The sequence below is a fragment of the Anomaloglossus baeobatrachus genome, chromosome 7 (assembly GCF_048569485.1).
Source record: "Anomaloglossus baeobatrachus isolate aAnoBae1 chromosome 7, aAnoBae1.hap1, whole genome shotgun sequence".
NCBI classification, from domain to species: domain Eukaryota; kingdom Metazoa; phylum Chordata; class Amphibia; order Anura; family Aromobatidae; genus Anomaloglossus; species Anomaloglossus baeobatrachus.
In genome coordinates this window covers 260,098,305-260,118,064 of record NC_134359.1, presented here as the reverse complement: position 1 = coordinate 260,118,064, position 19,760 = coordinate 260,098,305, and the positions used below count along the sequence as shown (strand labels likewise).

General features: G+C 45.0%; 2 protein-coding genes across 5 annotated transcripts in view; one reads left to right on the top strand and one right to left on the bottom strand.

Annotated features, from left to right (window-relative positions):
* The window catches only part of CHLSN (cholesin), a 420,909-nt gene that overhangs the window by 66,238 nt on the left and 334,911 nt on the right, over positions 1-19,760 (top strand). The window lies entirely within an intron of this gene.
* The window catches only part of GPER1 (G protein-coupled estrogen receptor 1), a 42,267-nt gene continuing 35,620 nt past the window's right edge, over positions 13,114-19,760 (bottom strand). For both annotated transcript variants that reach the window (XM_075319191.1, XM_075319192.1), the window contains exon 2: positions 13,114-15,934. In XM_075319191.1, coding sequence (XP_075175306.1) covers positions 14,537-15,619 — 1,083 coding nt within the window. In that variant the 5' untranslated portion in view covers positions 15,620-15,934 and the 3' untranslated portion in view covers positions 13,114-14,536. The remainder of the gene's footprint in view (positions 15,935-19,760) is intronic.

The window sequence follows — 19,760 nt, the reverse complement described above, 5'->3', positions numbered from 1 at the left end:
GGTTTTTTTTTTTTTAATCTTTTTTTGTGCTTTAGAGCTTTTTTTCCCCTTCACTTGATTCCACAGTCAAATTTGTAAACTTTTTCCAACTATAACCTCTCAAGAATTGACATGATGCCTCTTTCTCCACAAGGAAAAATGTGCTCGAGGGAAGCACCATAGTCTAGTTTTCCCATTGAAGTGAATAGGATATTTATTTAGAGATTATTTGTAGTGATGAGCGGACTGGCAGTTCCCTGTTATCTGGTTTTTAAAATCTGGTTCCAGACCAGATTCCAGTCCCCATATAAGCTTATGGGGACCAGAATTTGGCGATTAAAAATGTTGGTAGAAGGGATAGGGGGATAGGAGCAGGCGAGCTTTACTTACCGATGCCCCGGGTCCGCTGTACACTGCTTCCAGGCCGTGCATTCACTTCAGAGGCCGAAGATTTACCTGCATTGCATATGCACTACTTTCCCCACCCACTGGCATCTGTGATTGGTTGCAGACAGACGCGCCCCCACGCTGAGTGACAGAGTGACACTTCCAATCACAGGTGTTATGCGCGTTTATATTGTACAGTAAAAATAGAAAAATAAAATATATGGCGTAGGGTCCCCCTATATTATGAAATTCAGCACAGATAATGCATAAGGCTACTGGCTGCAGCCCCCAGCTGTGCGCTTATCTTGGCTGTGTATCAAAATAAGAAGAACCGCACACGGCTTTTTTTGTTTAATTATTTAAATAAATGATTTAAAAAAACTGACGTGCGGTTCCCCCCAATTTTGATACTCAGCCATGATAAAGTCTGACAACTTGGGGCTAGTATTCTCAAGCTGGGGAGACCCATGCTTATTAGACTGCCCACCAGCCTAAAAATAGCAGCCTGCAGCCGTCCATAATTATTGCATCCATTAGATGCGACAATCCCAGCACTTTACCCTGCATTTCCAGATTGCCCTGGTGCGGTGGCAATCGGGGTAATAAGGGGTTAATCACAGCCCACAGCTGCCACTTAGCCCTAGATTAGTAATAGGGAGGGTCTATGAGACCCCCCATTACTAATCTGTAAATTAAAGTAAATAAACACAAACACAAAAAAAAATCCTGTATTTTAAATAAAATACAGCACCCTCTTTTCCTCCTTTATTAAGCCCCAAAAGACCCTTGAAGTTCCTGTTAATCCACACAACGATCCATGATGGTCCTGGCTCTGCTACTTCTGAGTCTGGAGAGACCGAACACATGTCCAATCTCTCTTGGGTCCGGGAAACATTGACAAGGGGGACCTGGCTGGCAGCAGTGACATCACTCAGTTCACCGGCGGTCATCCCAGGTTTCCACGGTATGACCTGTGGTGACCTGAGTACCGCACTCCATGACCCCTGGCCAGAACTGTCAGTGTAAAAGGGTTGGCAGAGTGCTTTTACTTATAAGATTAGTGATGAGAGGTCGCATAGAACCATACCCTTCGCTAATTATGAGCTTGATGACAGTTGTGCGCTGTCATTAACCCCTTATTACCCCGATTGACACCACACCAGGGCAATCGGGAAGAGGCAGGTAAAGCGCCATGATTGTTGCAGCTAATGGATGCGACAATCCTGGGCGTATGAAGGCTGCTATTTTTTGGCTGAGGGTGGCCCAATAAGCATGGATCTTCCCAGCTTGATAATACAAGCCCTCACTGTTGGGCTTAATCATGGTTGGGTATCAAAATTTGGGGGTACCGCACTGTGTTTTTAAACATTTATTTAAATAAAAAAAAAGAAAAGGCCGCATGCGATTCCTCTTATTTTGATACACAGACAAGATAGGCGCACACCTGGGGGCTGCAGCCTGTAGGCTTTATCTGTGCTGGGTGTCATAATATGGGGGCCCTACATCAATTATTTTATTATTTATTTTTATACCACGATACTGACCCGCAGACCGGGTCTGTAATTGGTTACAGTCAGACGCTGTCACACAAGCTGAGCGCACGTCTGACTACAACCAATCACAGATGCCAGGAGGGCCGGTGTCCGGGGAAAGCCGTGCATATGGATGAGCAATGATGAGCCGCCCAGGAACTGAATGGCTGCAGCAGCAGTATACAGCCGCGCTGGAGCCTCTGTAAGTATGATGCGCCTGCTTAATTATTATTTCCTTTATTTTATCTTTATATTTTTTTAATTTCCTGAGTGCCGGATCCGGATCAATATCTGGAATCCCGGGCCCCGGTTCTGGCACTCGGGTACCTTTTTAAACCGTGTGGATCCTGACTTTTACAGTCTGGGTCCACCCATCACTAATTATTTGCAATGTTGGTTTTTTTGTTTTTTTTTATTTTTCCATTTGTTATTTTTTTAATGGATTTTAGAGCATAATCTACTGTGAATTCTTTGCAAATTCCCTCTGTGAGAAAATACCCTTAAAGAAGTTTTCTACTACTAATGTGGTCACCTTTTTTATCTTCATTATATATATATAAACTTCTGCTATCTTCTCTACTCCTGTACGCTTATCTCTAATAGGCCCATAAATACCTTTATTATTGTTGTAGCTTTGATCCTTCCAGATGCAGACCGGAATCAGACCAACTGAGCAGGGCCAGCACATGAATGCTCAGACCACACTTCACTCTCCTCTCAGCCCCCACCAGTCATGCGCCCTGCTCAGTTGTCAGAATCCAGTTTGCAGCCAGAAGGATCAAAGCTATAACAACAATAAAGGTATTTACGAGCCTCTTAGAGATAAGTTTACAGGAGCAGAGTAGATAGCAGAAGTATATTAGGAAAATGTTAGTTAGGAAGAGTTAGGATAAAAGAAAGGGGATCACATTAGTAGTGGAAAATCTCTTTAAAGAGGTTGTTCACTACTTTAACATTGATGGCCTATCCTTAGGATAGGTAATCAATGTCTGATCGGCTCCACCCGACAACCCCAAATATAAAAACACCCCAAAACCTCTTGGGCCACGTGCACACGTTGAGTATTTGGTGAGGGTTTTGTTTTCTTAGTATTTGTAAGCCAAAACCAGGAGTGGGTGAATAATACAGAAGTGGTACCTGTGTTTCTATTATACTTTTCATCTGATTGTCCCACTCCTGGTTTTGGTTCACCAAATACTCAACGTATGAAATGTGGCCTTAGCGTACTCTCCCTACTGATTACTATGTGCATACAAAATGGAGTCGAGAAGGGGTTAAAGCCGCGCATCAGCCGAAATGAAGATGTAACGTGTTGATGAAGATAAACTTTCTTTTATTCCATAGGTCTACGCGTTTCGAGGTAAAACCTCTTCTTCAGGACCAGTACATCAACATAAAAGCCTTTTATGTTGATGTACTGGTCCTGAAAAAGAGGTTTTACCTCGAAACGCGTAACCTATGGAATAAAAAAAAGTTTATCTTCAACACGTTACATCTTCATTTCGGCTGATGCGCGGCTTTAACCCCTTCTCGACTCCATTTTGTATGCTCATCCACGTGGGGCTGCAGCAGACGCCATTATCTTATGCGCATTAGTGGTTGTGACTGTCACAACCCGTTCAGGTGAGTGTATACTTATAGTTAAACCTCACCGATCTCCTTGGTATTACACTATCAGCGCTCCTTATTTTCAGATTTATACTGATTACTATGTAAAATAAATGTTGAGTATTTTGAGTTTTTTTTGTACAGTAGATGTTTTAAAAAAACTCTCCTTGTGGCATTAGAATTCATGTCACTTGTTTGAAGCGTATCCTGATGGAATCCTCTCCAAATTAGACAGCGTCTGATCTAAAAGCCATGAGATCGGGGAGGTCTGGTTTAGACTTGATTTCCGACCTTTTTTGTTATCCCTAAGATTTCCAGTGGTCAAAGCCTAAACTAAAAATAAAAACATTCCAAAATGTATGTTTTCACTTGTCTTCTGAACCCAGAATAGCATTAATATCTAAATATATTCAGATTTGTTCCTAAACCAGAGGACTCAGCATGTTATTACGTCTGTGGAAAGTTCTTGGCCAGTGGTGCCACATCAACAGTAGTTGGCATCTCAATAGAATGACCTACTTTAAAGTTAGAGAAGTCAAGTTTAGACAAGGATAAATCCACACCACAGATATGGGGCGTATGAAGTAGATTTCACACATTCATGGAATGAACCACGATGTCCAGATCACCTGTGGGTCTCCGGACCTCATAGAATCATAGAATGGTAGAGTTGGAAGGGACCTCAAGGGTCATAGAGTCCAACCCCTGCAAATGCAGGCTTTCCTAAATTATCCCAACTATAAGTTTATCCAGTTTCCGATTGAAGATTTCAATTAATGGAGAGGTCACCACCTCCCGTCGTAGCCTGTTCCACTCCCTGATCTCAAGATCCTCCCATAAGCCTATGAGGTTGTTGAGTTCATGTTAGAAGAACCTCAACCGGTCCATCCTTGGACATGTGAAAATTGTCTAAGGCAAATCAGATTTTTGTCTTGCAAGTTGATCTGTGGTAGAAATCTGAGGCTGATACTCTGATTTCTGCTAGGGATAGGCTTAAGGATTAGACATGCTGATATAATGTGCATGCTCCTTCTTTCCGCTGATTATTTTTTCCTGAGGTTGCAAAATATTAGATGACTTGTTGAGCATTTAGTTGTGAAATGTGGACCCATATTGTACTTAAATCCTTGGTGTTACATCATACCCCTAAAAATATTTTCAGGACTGTTTTGTTTTTTTTTCGCTATGGGCTAAAGGGGGCTTTACACGCTGCGACATCGCTAATGCGGAGTCGTTGGGGTCACGGAATTGTGACGCACATCCGGCCGCATTAGCGATGTTGCTGCGTGTGACACCGATGAGCGATTTTGCATCGTTGCAAAAACGTGCAAAATCGCTCATCGGTGACATGGGGGTCCATTCTCGATTATCGTTACTGCAGCAGTAACGATGTAGTTCGTTGCTCCTGCGGCAGCACACATCGCTATGTGTGACACCGCAGGAACGAGGAAGCTCCCCTTACCTGCCTCCCGGCCGCTATGAGGAAGGAAGGAGGTGGGCGGGATGTTACGTCCCGCTCATCTCCGCCCCTTCGCTGCTATTGGGCGGCCGCTCAGTGACGTCGCTGTGACGCTGCACGGACCGCCCCCTTAGAAAGGAGGCGGTTCGTCGGTCACAGCGACGTCGCCGGGCAGGTAAGTATGTGTGACGGGTCTGGGCGATGTTGTGCGGCACGGGCAGCGATTTGCCCGTGTCGCGCAACAGATGGGGGCGGGTACCCACACTAGCGATATCAGGACCGATATCGCAGTGTGTAAAGTAGCCTTAAGAGGTTATGTGCAGGTAGTTGCCAACCACCTGCCTGTTCTGCTCTGTGACAATCTGTTCCAGCTCAATACAGTCATCGACGGACTGTGCCTGCTGTATATTCACTTGCTTCTATTTACGTCACATCGGCATAGCAGCTTCTTCTCTTCCGGTATGCTCTGCTAACGGGTTGTCACTGCTTCTTTATACTGATTGACAGCTGCTCCCCACTGCCTAGCTGCGGGGAGCTGGCTGTCAGTCAGTACGACATCAGCAGTGACACACCGTTAGCAATGAAGAGGAGAAGAGAAGAAGCTGCTCTGTTCATGCAAGGTCAAATTAATCCGAAAAATTGACAAATGAGCTGGGAGGGATCATCGCAGGGCAGAACTGGCACGTAGCAAGCAACTGCCTGCTTGTAAAGTCTTGGCTCCATAGCCAAAAAAAGCCTCAGATAACCTTTAGGAGGAGAACTGTTCTCTGTATATGTGTCATGCCTCGGATTTGATTCTCCAGCCTCCTGTGCTGTGGTCTGTTTCTCTCTACTATACACTACAGTCAGGTTCAGTCATTGTCCTGGTTCTGAATACTTTGTCTCTGAGAGGACACTTTGTGTTCATTGCCTTTCTGCCAACAAGTATTTCCTATGCTGTAATTTAGTCTGCCCTATCACTCGGCAGGTGTTACTATTCAACGCTTCACTGGGCTTCCATATGTTTGCCTTGTGTTTCTCCTGACAGATTATACCTTATTTTACTCTGTACCTTCCCCGGATTCGGTACGTGGAACCCTGGATGGCCGCTTAGGAAGTTAGGCTGAAGCCACACGGCATGAAAATCGTAGCGAGTGGAATGCGATGTTTTATCGTGTTCCACTCGGACCAACATTAGCCTATGTCCCAGCATGAGCGATTATTTTCTCAGCCCTAATCGGACCGAGAAAACAATCGCAGCATGCTGTGACTGTAATACAAGTCTTATTTCTCTCGCACCCATTCAAGTCTATGGGGTGAGAGAAAAATCGCACTACACTCGCAGTACACCGGTGTACCGCGAGTGCAGTGCGAGAATGGCAATAGCCAGCTACGGAGGAGAGAGGGAGATAAATCCCACCTTCCCCTCATCAGAGCCGGCCCACCCCCCGCAGCTGAGGTCCGATCGAACAATCGGACCTCAGTCGCAGTGACACTCGCATGACACTCGGCTCCTGCTGTCCTGACAGCGTGAGCAGAGTGTCATGCGAGGATCGCAGTAGATCCCCGTGTGGCCCCGGCCTAATGGTCTGAGTGGTCATCTGAATCATCCAGTTAGGGTTGTTTCAGTCTGCGCAGGGGCTTTTAGGGACTGTGCAACCGGGACTTCTAGTCTGTACAAGAACTGGGCGTGTCAGGTGTCGTACAGTAGTTTTTACCATGTGTGCACTTTAGTGCACATATCAATACTATTATGTTACTGTGTGATCACACCCTTACGGAGAACTCCTCCACGTATACTATCATGTTACTAGATTTTACAATTAGGGTCCTTATATGTGGTTCAGTCGTCGTCTCCCAGAGGCTGATGCCATCTTATTTCTCATGCTTTCTCCGGATATTGGAGTGGTCATGGTAGGATGTTTTCAGAATGCCATATGATGTCACTGGAATTCGTACGTAGGATCTTTAATCTTCCAACTACAGAGTGCCCCACACCCGGACCCTTCATTCTGGCACTGGCAGTTTCACTGATTCCAGGCAGGAAGGAGTAGGATAAACACGCGGCACACCCTTGCAGATTACACTGCACACATACAAGAGCCTTCTTGACCGTTTGGGTGGATCTCATAATGGTGGCTTTTCTTCTAACTTCATGCTTCATATTGGATTTAAGTCGTTTCATCCACCCCTCCATACACTTAAGGGTGCTTTACACGCTGCGACATCGCTAGCGATCTGCCAAGATCGCACATGTGACCGGCGCTATAAAAAACGACCTATGTGCGATCTGGCGTTTCACATCGCTAACGAGATCGCTAGTGATGTCGCAGCGTGTTAGTCTATGCTGAAGTCTAATACAGGGGTCAGCGCTGGTTTCAGCTTTTATGTTCCGCTGTGTCAATTTGCCTTATGCGCCAAAAAAGCCCCCCTTACATATGTCAATCGCCACCATTAACCCACTAGAGACTGAAAGAGTTTTCTTTTATCCTCTTATACTTTTCTTGAAGACTCTCTTCCTCAATACAGTCATCCATGAGAAAAAAATGATATACCACCCGATATACAATTAATATCATTTTTTTTTCCAAGTTGATTCCTATGGGTGATGGATGCCACCAAGTGCCTATGGTATATAGTAACCGTTATCAAAATTGTACGTTTGCAAACATTTTACAAGGAAAAGCTCCATCAGTTATAGATAGCCGCCTTCCCATAATTGCCAGTGCAGTTGACAAATAACCATAATTATTTTCTTGTTTTTCAAAACTCAATAGTAGAGATGAAAATAAGAAACTTTCCTATAGCTTATTAGAGAAATCTGCTTATTTCTCTTTCTAGATTGCTCTTTAAATATCAAAATTCTCAATTTTTGGGTAAAATCTGTTTTCAGTGCGTACAGTTACCCATTGCTGAGAAAACAGATGTGTAGCGCCGGTGTCCCTGCACTGCTCACCCTCCAGGAACGCCGACTCACTCACCGTCACAGCCGGCCCGCGCCACGCTGCCTGGTTTCCCTGAAGTACTCCACGTCGGTCTCCCCTGCTTCCTCCTCCACGTGTGCGCCTAGGGAGTGCACGGCACAGCTGCCCTTCTCTTAAAGAGCCAGTTTGCCATTACCTGGAAGTGCCTCTCAGCTTATCAATGAGAGGCACTGAGTACTTAAGGCACTCTCCCACTAGGGGAGGTGCCTGAGAAATGTGGTTAATTAGTATTCAGTTCCCTACTAGGTAGTTGTCAGGTTCTTTTGTCCTCTGTCCATGTCTGTGCCAGTGTACATTTTATATTCCTGTTTCCCAGTCCTGTTGGTACCCTGGTTCCTGTCCGCCCTAACTGTGCTATCTGCCTTAGCTGTCCCGGTGGTCCCTGTCAACACCAATGACTCTGCCTGTCCATCCTGGCCGTGCTATCAGCTTCAGCCATCTCGGTGGTCCCTGTCTAGACTAGTGACTCATCCTGGCCGTGCTATCAGCCTCATCCATCCCGATAGTCCCTGTTTACACTAGTGACTCTGCCTGTCTGTCCTGGCCGTACCATCAGCCTCAGCCATCCCTGTCTACTTTAGTGACTCTGCCTGTCCATCCTGACCATGCCTTCAGCCTCAGTCGTCCTTGTAGTCCCTGTTTACACTGACTCTGCCTGTTTGTCCTGGCCGTGCTATCTGCCTCATCCATCCCTGTCTACACTAGTGACTCTGCCTGTCCATCCTAGCCTTGGGGTCAGCTGTCACAGTCTCGGTTAGTGCCCTGGAAGAGGTACCTGATATCCGCTTCGCGGCGGGTGCTTATTCAAGCCCCTTCCACTAAAAGGTAAGCCCGGGCTCCTCCTGTGGTCCAGTGGGTCCACTTCTGTTGCTGCATTACCATCTCCAGATGACAGTTGGTGCTCATAAGGTTCTATGGAGAACTGGAACCTCCAGCAGAAAGTCTGTGTCCACCTCCAGCTTCTCCCTTTTCCATAGAATCTTATACGCACCAAATGTCATCTAACATCTCAGTAATAGGGAAACTTATCTTTACTGAATATAGCTTTTGGAGATTTTTTCATTAATTGATCAGTCCAGGACAAAGAAGCAAATTTATGTGATTAAGATGTATTACACAGTGGCTAAATAAAAATTACAATGACGAATAGTCTTTAAGTGATAGTGTGGAAGTCATGGCAAAGTCAATGGCCGTAACTACTGATAGAATAAAACTAGCTCAATTATTGCAGAAAGATAGGATGGATGAGATTAACTGTTCAGCCCATTATATAGTATCACTATATAGATAGTGTTTTCAGCTCCTTGTAAGTAATCTTATAATAGTTTATAGTGGATTTGTCATCAGATTTTGCAATATAAGCTGAATATTTTATTAAATAGATTTCTTAGTCTTGATGAGGCTGGTGTACTTACCTTAAAAATCTGTCAGAATGGTGATATCACTTGTGAAATTTGATCCTCAATCTCCGCCCACCCAGCTCCTCCTCCCTGCTGAGATCTCACACTGCTCAGTACCAGCTGTAGTTGTCAGTCACACTTGGACTCTCAACTCTTACACTCTACAGTTGGACTCTGGACTCCTAGCTTTTTTTTAGATTTATTTTTTTTTTACATGGCTTTTCAACGTCAGTGCACCAGCCTCACCAAGCCAAAGGGGTCAATTAAATAAAATATGGATTATACAGACATTTTTACATGGATTTTCAACGTTAGTACACCTGCCTCACCAAGCCACAGAGGTCAATTAAATAAAATATGGATTATACAGCCATTTTTACATGGATTTTCAACGTTAGTACACCAGCCTCGCCAAGCCAAAGAGGTCAATTAAATGAAATATGGATTATGCAGCCATTTTTAGATGGATTTTCAACGTTACTACACCAGCCTCACCAAGCCAAAGAGGTCAAATAATCCATAAATGAAATATGGATTATGCAGCCATTTTCACATGGATTTTCAACGTTAGTACACCAGTCTCACCAAGCCAAAGAGGTCAATTAAATGAAATCTGGATTATGCAGCCATTTTTATGTGAATTTTCAACATTAGTACACCAGCCTCACCAAGCCAAAGAGGTTAATTAAATAAAATATGAATTATGCAGCTATTTTACGTGGATTTTCAACGTTAGTACACCAGCCTTACCAAGCCACAGAGGTCAATTAAATAAAATATGGATTATACAGCCATTTTTACATGGATTTTCAACGTTAGTACACCAGCCTTACCAAGCCACAGAGGTCAATTAAATAAAATATGGATTATACAGCCATTTTTACATGGATTTTCAACGTTAGTACACCAGCCTTGCCAAGCCAATGAGGTCAAATAAATGAAATATGGATTATGCAGCCATTTTCACATGGATTTTCAACGTTAGTACACAAGTCTCACCAAGCCAAAGAGGTCAATTAAATACAATATGGATTATGCAGCCATTTTTACATGGATTTTCAACATTAGTTAACCAGCCTCATCTAGGCAAAGAGGTCAATTAAATAAAATATAATTATGCAGCCATTTTTACAGGGATTTTCAACGTTAGCACACCAGCCGCACCAAGCCAAAAAGGTCAATTAATTAATTAAATATTATATGCCATTTGTATTGTAAAAATCTGGTGACAGAAATATGGATTATGCAGACATTTTTACATGGATTTTCAAATTTAGTACACCAGCCTCACCAAACCAAAGAGGTCAATTAAATGAATTATGTATTATGCAGCCATTTTTACATATGAATTTTCAAAGTTAGTACACCAGCCTCACTAAGCCAAAGAGGTCAATTAACGTAAATGAAATATGGATTATGCAGCCATTTTTACATGGATTTTCAACGTTAGTACACCAGCCTCATCAAGCCAAAGAGGTCAATTAAATACAATATGGATTATGCAGCCATTTTTACATGTATTTTCAACGTTGGTATACCGGCCTCACCAAGCCAAAGAGGTCAGTTAAATAAAATATGGATTGTGCAGCCATTTTTACATGGATTTTCAACGTTAGTACACCAGCCTCACCAAGCCAAAGATGTCAATTAAATACAATATGGATTATGCAGCCATTTTTACATGTATTTTCAACGTTGGTACACCAGCCTCACCAAGCCAAAGAGGTCAGTTAAATAAAATATGGATTATACAGCCATATTTACATGGATTTTCAACGTTAGTACACCAGCCTCACCAAGCCAAAGAGGTCAATTAAATGAAATATGGATTGTGCAGCCATTTTTACATGGATTTTCAACGTTAGTACACCAGCCTCACCCAGCCAAAGAGGTCAATTAAATAATAATATATTCTATGCCTTTTCTATTGTAAAACTCTGATGACAGATGCTTTAAGAAGGGAGTCTCCATGGGAAAAAATTAATTGCTATTAGACTTAACATTTCTGGCTGCACTACATCTAACGTCCATCCACAGCTGCCTGGAGAGATTGGGATTTTTATTTTCTTGGAACCATAAGACCTTTTTTTCCCCTTTGTAATAGGGGTTTTCCTGTTTTTACTTTTTAATTATATCAGTGTCTTAAGTTTGACTTTATCGTGTAAAGAGTGCGGGTTCAGAAGGCCAAGAGTAATTTCTACACTTCAGTGGGAACGGCAGGGTCCCTGCCGAGACATTAGGTTTCCGGGAAAAAGTTGCTAATTACATAACATGTCAAGTAAATGATATGTAACAGTCTTCCAGAATGCTCATCAGTATTTGTAATGTCTTAAAGGGGTTGTCTGCTAAGAGAAAAAAAATCAATGACCTATCCATTGACATCTAGCATAATATTTAAAGGGAATCTGTCAGAAGGTTTTTGCTATGTAAGCTGAAGACTGCATGCTGCAAGGGTTAACACATATAATTCAGGAATGCCTGTCTTGTCACAGTCCGATCTGTTGTTAAGTGCTATCTCGGTTTAAGCAGCAGGACTTATCATTGCTTAGACTACAATGTCACGCGTACAACAGTCTGGCACCTCACTGTCGATGTACAGGGTGGTCCAAAAGTCGGTGGACAGTATGTGTAATAGGGTTATGAAGGGTGAGATTTATCAAACATGGTGTGCAGTGAAACTGACTCAGTTGCCCTTAGCAACCAATCAGATTCCGCCTTTCATTTTCCAAAGAGTCTGTGAAGAATGAAAAGTGGAATCTGATTGGTTGCTAAGGGCAACTGAGTCAGTTTCACTTTACACCATGTTTGATAAATTTCCCGCTTCATAACCCTATTACACATACTGTCCACCTACTTTTGGACCACCCTGTACAATTTCTATCTAGAGCCTAGTGTGGGCGGGGACAGCTCTCTCAGCTCTGCTACATGGCTAAAGGTAAAACGTCTGATTGTGTTTGAACGGGTGCAGCCAGTAATCTAAAGGGTACTTTACACGCTGCGATATCGGTAATGATATATCGTCGGGGTCACGTCCGTAGTGACGCACATCCGGCACCATTACCGACATCGCAGCGTGTAACGCCAATGACCGACGATCAACGAGCACGGAAACGTGAAAAATTGTTGCTCGTTGACACGTCGCTCCTTTCCTTAATGTCGTTGCTGCTGCAGGTACGATGTTGTTCGTCGCTCCTGCGGCAGCACACATCGCTATGTGTGACACCGCAGGAGCGACGAACATCTCCTTACCTGCGTCCACCGGCAATGAGGAAGGAAGGAGGTGGGCGGGATGTTACGTCCCACTCATCTCCGCCCCTCCGCTTCTATTGGCCGCCTGCCGTGTGACGTCGCTGTGACGCCGCACAAACCACCCCCTTAGAAAGGAGGCGAATCGCCGGCCAGAGCGACGTCGCAGGGCAGGTAAGTCCGTGTGACGGGGACTAACGAGGTTGTGCGCCACGGGCAGCGATTTGCCCGTGTCGCACAACCGACGGGGGCGGGTACGCTCGCTTGCGATCTCGCTAGCTAGATCGCAGCGTGTAAAGTACCCTTAAGTGATACATCGTTAGATTCAGTATCTCTTTTCCTACATCTAGCTCCTCTCAGAAGAGATAGCAAAAACCTGCTGACAAATTCCCTTTAATTGCACCCAGGAGCAGTGCACAATTGCTCATGAAGTCTACTAGCGAAATAAATTCCCTTCTGCGTCTATTTTGGCTCAACTTTATTTATTTTTTTTTTTTTTGGTGACTTCTGGAATAAGAGAAGAAGCCGATCAGACTGCATTTGTGAACCATGATATTTGCTTTACTATTCACTGGAATTATGTCAGACATTGTAATGATAAGGCGATACATTATATGTAGAAATCTACACTACCCTGATAAACCATTAGCACTTTTTTACAGTATACATGTATCCCAGCTTACAGGGTGTTGTTCCGCTGAACTTAATGATTTATACCAGGAATAAATTGCAGATTATCCACAAAGATCGGTTCCTGGCAGAAAGCCGGTGGCGTAAAGGGAACATGTCACATCCTACATGCTGACCTACCTAGTAGCAGAAGAAATTGAGCAGAATATATAATTTTATGAGAACAGATTCATAATAACTTAAGTTTTATTCATTTGATCCCTGTTATGTCTTTGTTTATTAGTCCAGTGGGCGGTCCTCCTGTATAACCTGTTTTATTCATTGAAATCCCTGCAATAATTATTCTTAGGAATCCAGTGGGCGGTCATACTGTATATCATATATTCATTTAAATACCTGCTCTTTTTATGCTTAAAAGTCCAGTGGGCAGTCTTACTGTATAACTTGTTTTATTCATTCAAATCCTATGCTTAGGTGTCCAGTGGGCGGTCCTACTGTATAACCAGTTTTATTCATTGAAATTCCTGCTATATTTGTAATTAGGAGTCCAGTGGGCGGTCCTACTGTATAATAAAATGTATTCCTTTAAACCCCTGCTATATGTATGCTTAGGAGTCCAGTGGGTGGTCCTACTGTATAACATATTTTGTCTTTGATCTAAGTCTAGTGGGCTGTCTTAGTTTTTCACAGTTATGTCTGTTTACACAGTCATACACAGAAATCTGTCAATTATCAATAGACCACCCAGAATAAACAGGGATTTAAAGGGAATTCGTCATTAACTTTTTATCTTTCTTTCCAACAGAATACTCGTCCCTGTAGATCTTGAACATACAAGTTATTGATGGCAGTATGGCGCCAATGTGCTACTCCAGCGCTGAGAATCCTGCTATGACGTTACATGGTAACGAGGCTTGAAATGTGTCAAGTGCTCCAATCTTTTTCATTGCTCCCTTCCTCTCCTTGATAGACAGCACCACCTTTTGCAACATTAGCCACTTGTCAATCAAGTGAAGTTGACTGATGCATTCTTGTTGCTCGGACACGCACTTATTGCACTTAGAACCTCATTAGCATATTGTTTCAAAAGGGATTTCTCAGCACTGGAACATCACTTTAGCACCAGACAGGCATCAAATAAATTGTATTTTCAAGAACTACACAGCCATGTATCTGTAGGGGTGAGGTCTAAAGTTGATGATCGGGTCCCTTTAACCCTTTAAATGAATAAAATAAAAGTTAATCTTCATCCTGGCCTTGAAAAATAGATATCAATCTGCTCAATATTGGACAGGTTCCCTTTAAATCACTGCTTACATGGTATATAGTTCTTTACACCCCACTGTTATATTTGCCTTCAGACTGTTCCATGCTGTCCGGAATGACGGACTTAAGCGATGCTTGGCAGAACCTGTTGAGCGCAGACATGCGCCTCTTGTCCTTGATGTACAGTCGTAGCTTGTCCCGGAATGTTTCGCCCAGAAAGCTGTAAATCAGGGGGTTTAGGCAGCTATTAGAAAAAGCTGCAAGATTGACAATGTGTCCTGTAAGAGGGTGACTGTGCCTGAATGACTCATTGTCTTGCTGACGATCCGTGGCTTGCAATAGTCCAATACTAATAAATACGTTTTCCGGTAGCCAGCAGATGAAAAATACCAAGACGACCACCACAATCATCCTCAACGCCTTTTGCCTCCTTGGCCGCAGGTTTCGGTGCTTGTGTGCCTTGACCAACACCCGAATAATCAAGGAATAGCAGAGACCAATAATCACAAAAGGAATGATAAACCCCAGCGTAATTTCCAACCATTGGATCTCTTTGACATCCGCGAAGCAGAAGTGACGGTCCTCCGTGTGCTGCACCTGGACCGCGGTGAAGGGCAGCAATGTGGCCGATATGGAGGCCATCCAGATCAGTCCGCAGCTCAATCGCGCATGCTCTTTAGTTCGAAAAATATTGGATTTCAACACTTTGGTCAGTGCAATATATCGGTCGAAACTCATCCACGTAAGAAAGAATATGCTGCTGTACATATTGATCTGTAGAAAAAGCGACATGAAGGTGCAAAGTATGGTGATATCATAATATTTCTCGTTGAGATTGAAGACTTCAATTAGGGAGTCCGCCACCAGGATGAGGTCGGCGGCGGCCAAGTTGATGAAATACAAGTCCGGGATGGTCATCTTTTCTCGGAAACGGATGTTTACGACCAAAATCATGATGTTTCCAATGAATCCTATAGGGAAAAGAAGAACTGTGTACAGGCAAGATAAGAGGAGCCCAATGAAATAATGCCGGTTGATGTCCAGAAGGCCACCGCTGGTCAAGTTTTCATTGCAATAATATGATTCATTTAGCTCCAGTAATGAGAAGTTGCAAGTAATTGATGGCTTTGCCTTGTAGTATACATCCATTCTGAGACTTTAATTAAAGGAGAATATGTGCAATAAAACAAAAGTTGACAGGTCAAGATCCATAGTGTGGTCAGTTTTATGGCTTAGCGGTGACCTCCGCGCATCAGTCAATTACTGGAGTTCATTTCTCGCGAGGAGCCTTCTTCCTTTATCACATCAGCAGCTCGGTGCACAAATGAAAATGTCAGATCACCACAAGCCAGAAAGCATTCTTTATTCTCCGGTTCTAAGACCATTTCCAAACCTTGACTGCTATCTCTCGATTACTTGAATGAGGTGGGACGTGGACTTCTCAGTTCTCAAGTTCTTCTGTACCTGAAAAACAAAATGATTGATAGATTAAGCAGACTATTACTTTGATATCTCCCGCAATGAAGCATAGACCTGAGACCGGACCATTTTCTGAAATACGGCATGGCCGTTGACTTGGGTCAACGGAACTGTGGATTCCCAACCAGTCTCCCATGCTGGTACTTGCCAGGCCTCAAATTAAGTAACGTCTGCAATTCGACGATGCCAGGCACAATGAGTTCAGCTTGGCTGTCGACATTTTCTGAACTACGGCATGGCCGTTGACTTGGGTCAACGGAACCGAGGATTCCCAACCGGTCTTCGATGCTGGTACTTGCCAGACCTCAAACCAAGTAACGTCTGCAATCCAACAAGGGCAGTCACAATGAGTTCAGCATGGCCGTTGACATTTTCTGAACTACTAGATGTAAAAGGTTGTCTTTACTGTATTCGAAACGACTGATCCGACAAAACAGCCGATCCATCTCTGCTCTGATGTGTGGTCTAGTCTTTGCTTTCAATAATTGGACACAGATCTGTTGTTCTTAGGAACAATTTATAAACAGCCTTTGACCATGACCAAAAAAAAGAAAAAAAAACGCATGTCAGATCAAGCAGGCGAAATAAGTATTAAACACGTCAACAATTTTCTAACTAAATATATTTCTAAGGGTATGTGCGCACGCTGCGTTCTGTCAAGTGCAGAAAAAAACGCGCCCTCTGGCAGACTGGACAAGTGTAAACACTGCGTTTATCAAAAACAATGCATCCAAAATGTATGCATTTTGGATGCATTTTGCATGCGTTATGCATGCAATTCAGCTCTGCTACATGCCGGCTGACAGCAGACACAGACAGAGTCGCGTGATGAGAATGAACTCGGATGAACTTCACCCGACTTCATTGTCATCGCGCGGCTCTGTGTGTGTCGCGTCCTGATTAGCGGTCACCCGTGAAGGACTCACTGGTGACCACAAATCCCCTGAGTGACTGAAGTGAGCCGCGATCAGCGCTGCCGTTACTCAAGTTACCCGCGGCCAGCTGGAGTCCTCCACCGAAGACCGCAACTCATCTGTGACCTTCACCGCTGATTATGCAGCTCACTTCAGTCACTCGGGCGACTTGCTGTCACAGTTGGAGGATCCAGCGGTGGCCGCGGGTCACCTGAGTGACATCATCGCTGATCGCGCGACTCACTTCAGTTGCTGTGTGGAGCTGACAGAGAGTGGTCGTGGTCTATGGCCGCTCCTGTCAGCTTCATGTAGCAGAGCTTAGAGCGTCGTGGGACGTCGTGTGGATTATGTCGGACTTGGATGGGTGTTTGGGGATTAGTAAAGTGGTGAAAGAAGGTGGTTTTTTTGTCTTTTATTCCAAATAAAGGATTTTTTTTGGTGTATGTGTTTATTTTCTTTAACTTACAGGCTAATCATGGAAGGTATCTCGGAGAGACGCCTGCCATGATTAACCTAGGACAGTCATGGCGAACCTTTTACAGGCCGAGTGCCCAAACTGTATCCCTAAACCCATTTTTTTTTTCCGAAGTGCCAACCAAAACTATTATGTAAATAATTGATTGTAACCTTACCTTTGCCGTCTTCCCTTCTCTTCAGCAGGGGGCATCACGCTCGTGCTTACCACACATTGAAGCTGAGCCCCTGCCCTTTCCAGACACAGCAGTTGGATTGATCCCTCTGGAAAAAAATTGCAGCATATTAGACAAAGATTTTAACCTGGAATGCAATCAGATGTCACCCTGTAATCCACATCTACATTTCAAAGTCTGAACATCCTGAAATCCCATAAAGACGTACGAGTTGCTCCCCTCCCCTTTCATTCTGAAGTTATGTCCCCCATCCTGGGCCACTTCCTGGTAAACTTGTCCCCATCCTGATATATATTTCCTACATTCTGGTATATTTGTCCCCATCATGGCCCCATCCTGGTAAATGTTCCTCCATCCCGGCATGTACCCCATTCCTGGTAAATGTCCTCCACTCTGGTAAATGTACCCCATTCCTGGTAAATGTACCCCATCATTGTAAATGTATCCCATCCTGGCATGTTCCCCCATGCTGTTAAATGACCCCATCCTGGTAAATGTACCTCATCCAGGCATGTTCCCTTATCCTGGTAAATGTCCCCTTTCCTGGTAAATGTACCCAATCCTGATAAATGTCACCCTTCCTGCTAAATGTTCCCCATCCTGGCATTTGTCCTCATCCTGGCATGTTCATGTACCCCCATCCTGGCATATTTCCCCCCATCCTTTCATGTTTCCCCCCATCCTGGTAAATGTATCCCCCATCCTGGTAAATGTATCCCCCATCCTGGTAAATGTACCCCTTATTGGCATGTTCCGCGTCCTGCTAAATGTACCCCATCCTGGCATGTTTCCCCCATCCTTGCAGTCATGTTTCCCCCATCCTTGCAGCCATGTTTCCCCCCCATCTTTGCAGCCATGTTTCCCCCCATCTTTGCAGTTATATTTCCCCTCCATTCTTGCAGCCATGTTTCCCCATCTTTGCACGTTTTTCTCCATCTTTGCATGTTTCTCCCATCCTTGCAGCTATGTTTGCCCCGTGCTCTGTTTGCTTGCCCCGTGCTCTGTTTGCTTGCCCCGTGCTCTGTTTGCTTGCCCCATGCTTTGTTTGCTTGCCCCGTGCTCTGTTTGCTTGCCCCATGCTTTGTTTGCTTGCCCCGTGCTCTGTTTGCTTGCCCCGTGCTCTGTATGTTTGCCCCGTGCTCTGTATGTTTGCCCCGTGCTCTGTATGTTTGCCCCGTGCTCTGTATGTTTGCCCCGTGCTCTGTATGTTTGCCCCGTGCTCCCCATGTTTGCCCCGTGAGCTCCATGTTTGCCCCGTGCTCTGTATGTTTGCCCCGTGCTCTGTATGTTTTCCCCGTGCTCTCCATGTTTGCCCCGTGCGCTCCATGTTTGCCCCGTGCGCTCCATGTTTGCCCCGTGCGCTCCATGTTTGCCCCGTGCTCCCCATGTTTCCCCCGTGCTCTGTATGTTTGCCCCGTGCTCTGTATGTTTGCCCCATGCTCCCTATGTTTGCCCCGTGCGCTCCATGTTTGCCCCGTCCGCTCCATGTTTGCCCCGTGGGCTCCATGTTTGCCCCGTGCGCTCCATGTTTGCCCCGTGCGCTCCATGTTTGCCCCGTGCGCTCCATGTTTGCCCCGTGCGCTCCATGTTTGCCCCGTGCGCTCCATGTTTGCCCCGTGCTCCCCATGTTTGCCCCGTGCTCTGTATGTTTGCCCCGTGCTCCCTATGTTTGCCCCGTGCTCCCTATGTTTGCCCCGTGCGCTCTATGTTTGCCCCGTGCTCCACATGTTTGCTCCGTGCTCCCATGTTTCCCCCATGCGTTTCATGTTTGCCCCGTGCTGTGTATGTTTCCCCCGTGCGCTCCATGTTTCCCCCGTGCGCTCCATGTTTCCCCCATGCGCTCCATGTTTCCCCCGTGCGCTCCATGTTTCCCCCGTGCGCTCCATGTTTCCCCCGTGCGCTCCATGTTTCCCCCGTGCGCTCCATGTTTCCCCCGTGCGCTCCATGTTTCCCCCGTGCGCTCCATGTTCCCCCTTTGCTCCACATGTTTCCCCCGAGCGCCCAATGTTCCCCCTTTGCTCCACATGTTTCCCACGTGCGCTCCATGTTCCCCCTTTGCTCCACATGTATCCCCCTTTGCTCCACATGTATCCCCCGTGCGCTCCATGTTCCCCCTTTGCTCCACATGTTTCCCCCGTGCGCTCCATGTTCCCCCTTTGCTCCACATGTATCCCCCGTGCACTCCATGTTTCCCCCGTGCGCTCCATGTTCCCCCTTTGCTCCACATGTTTCCCCTGTGCACTCCAT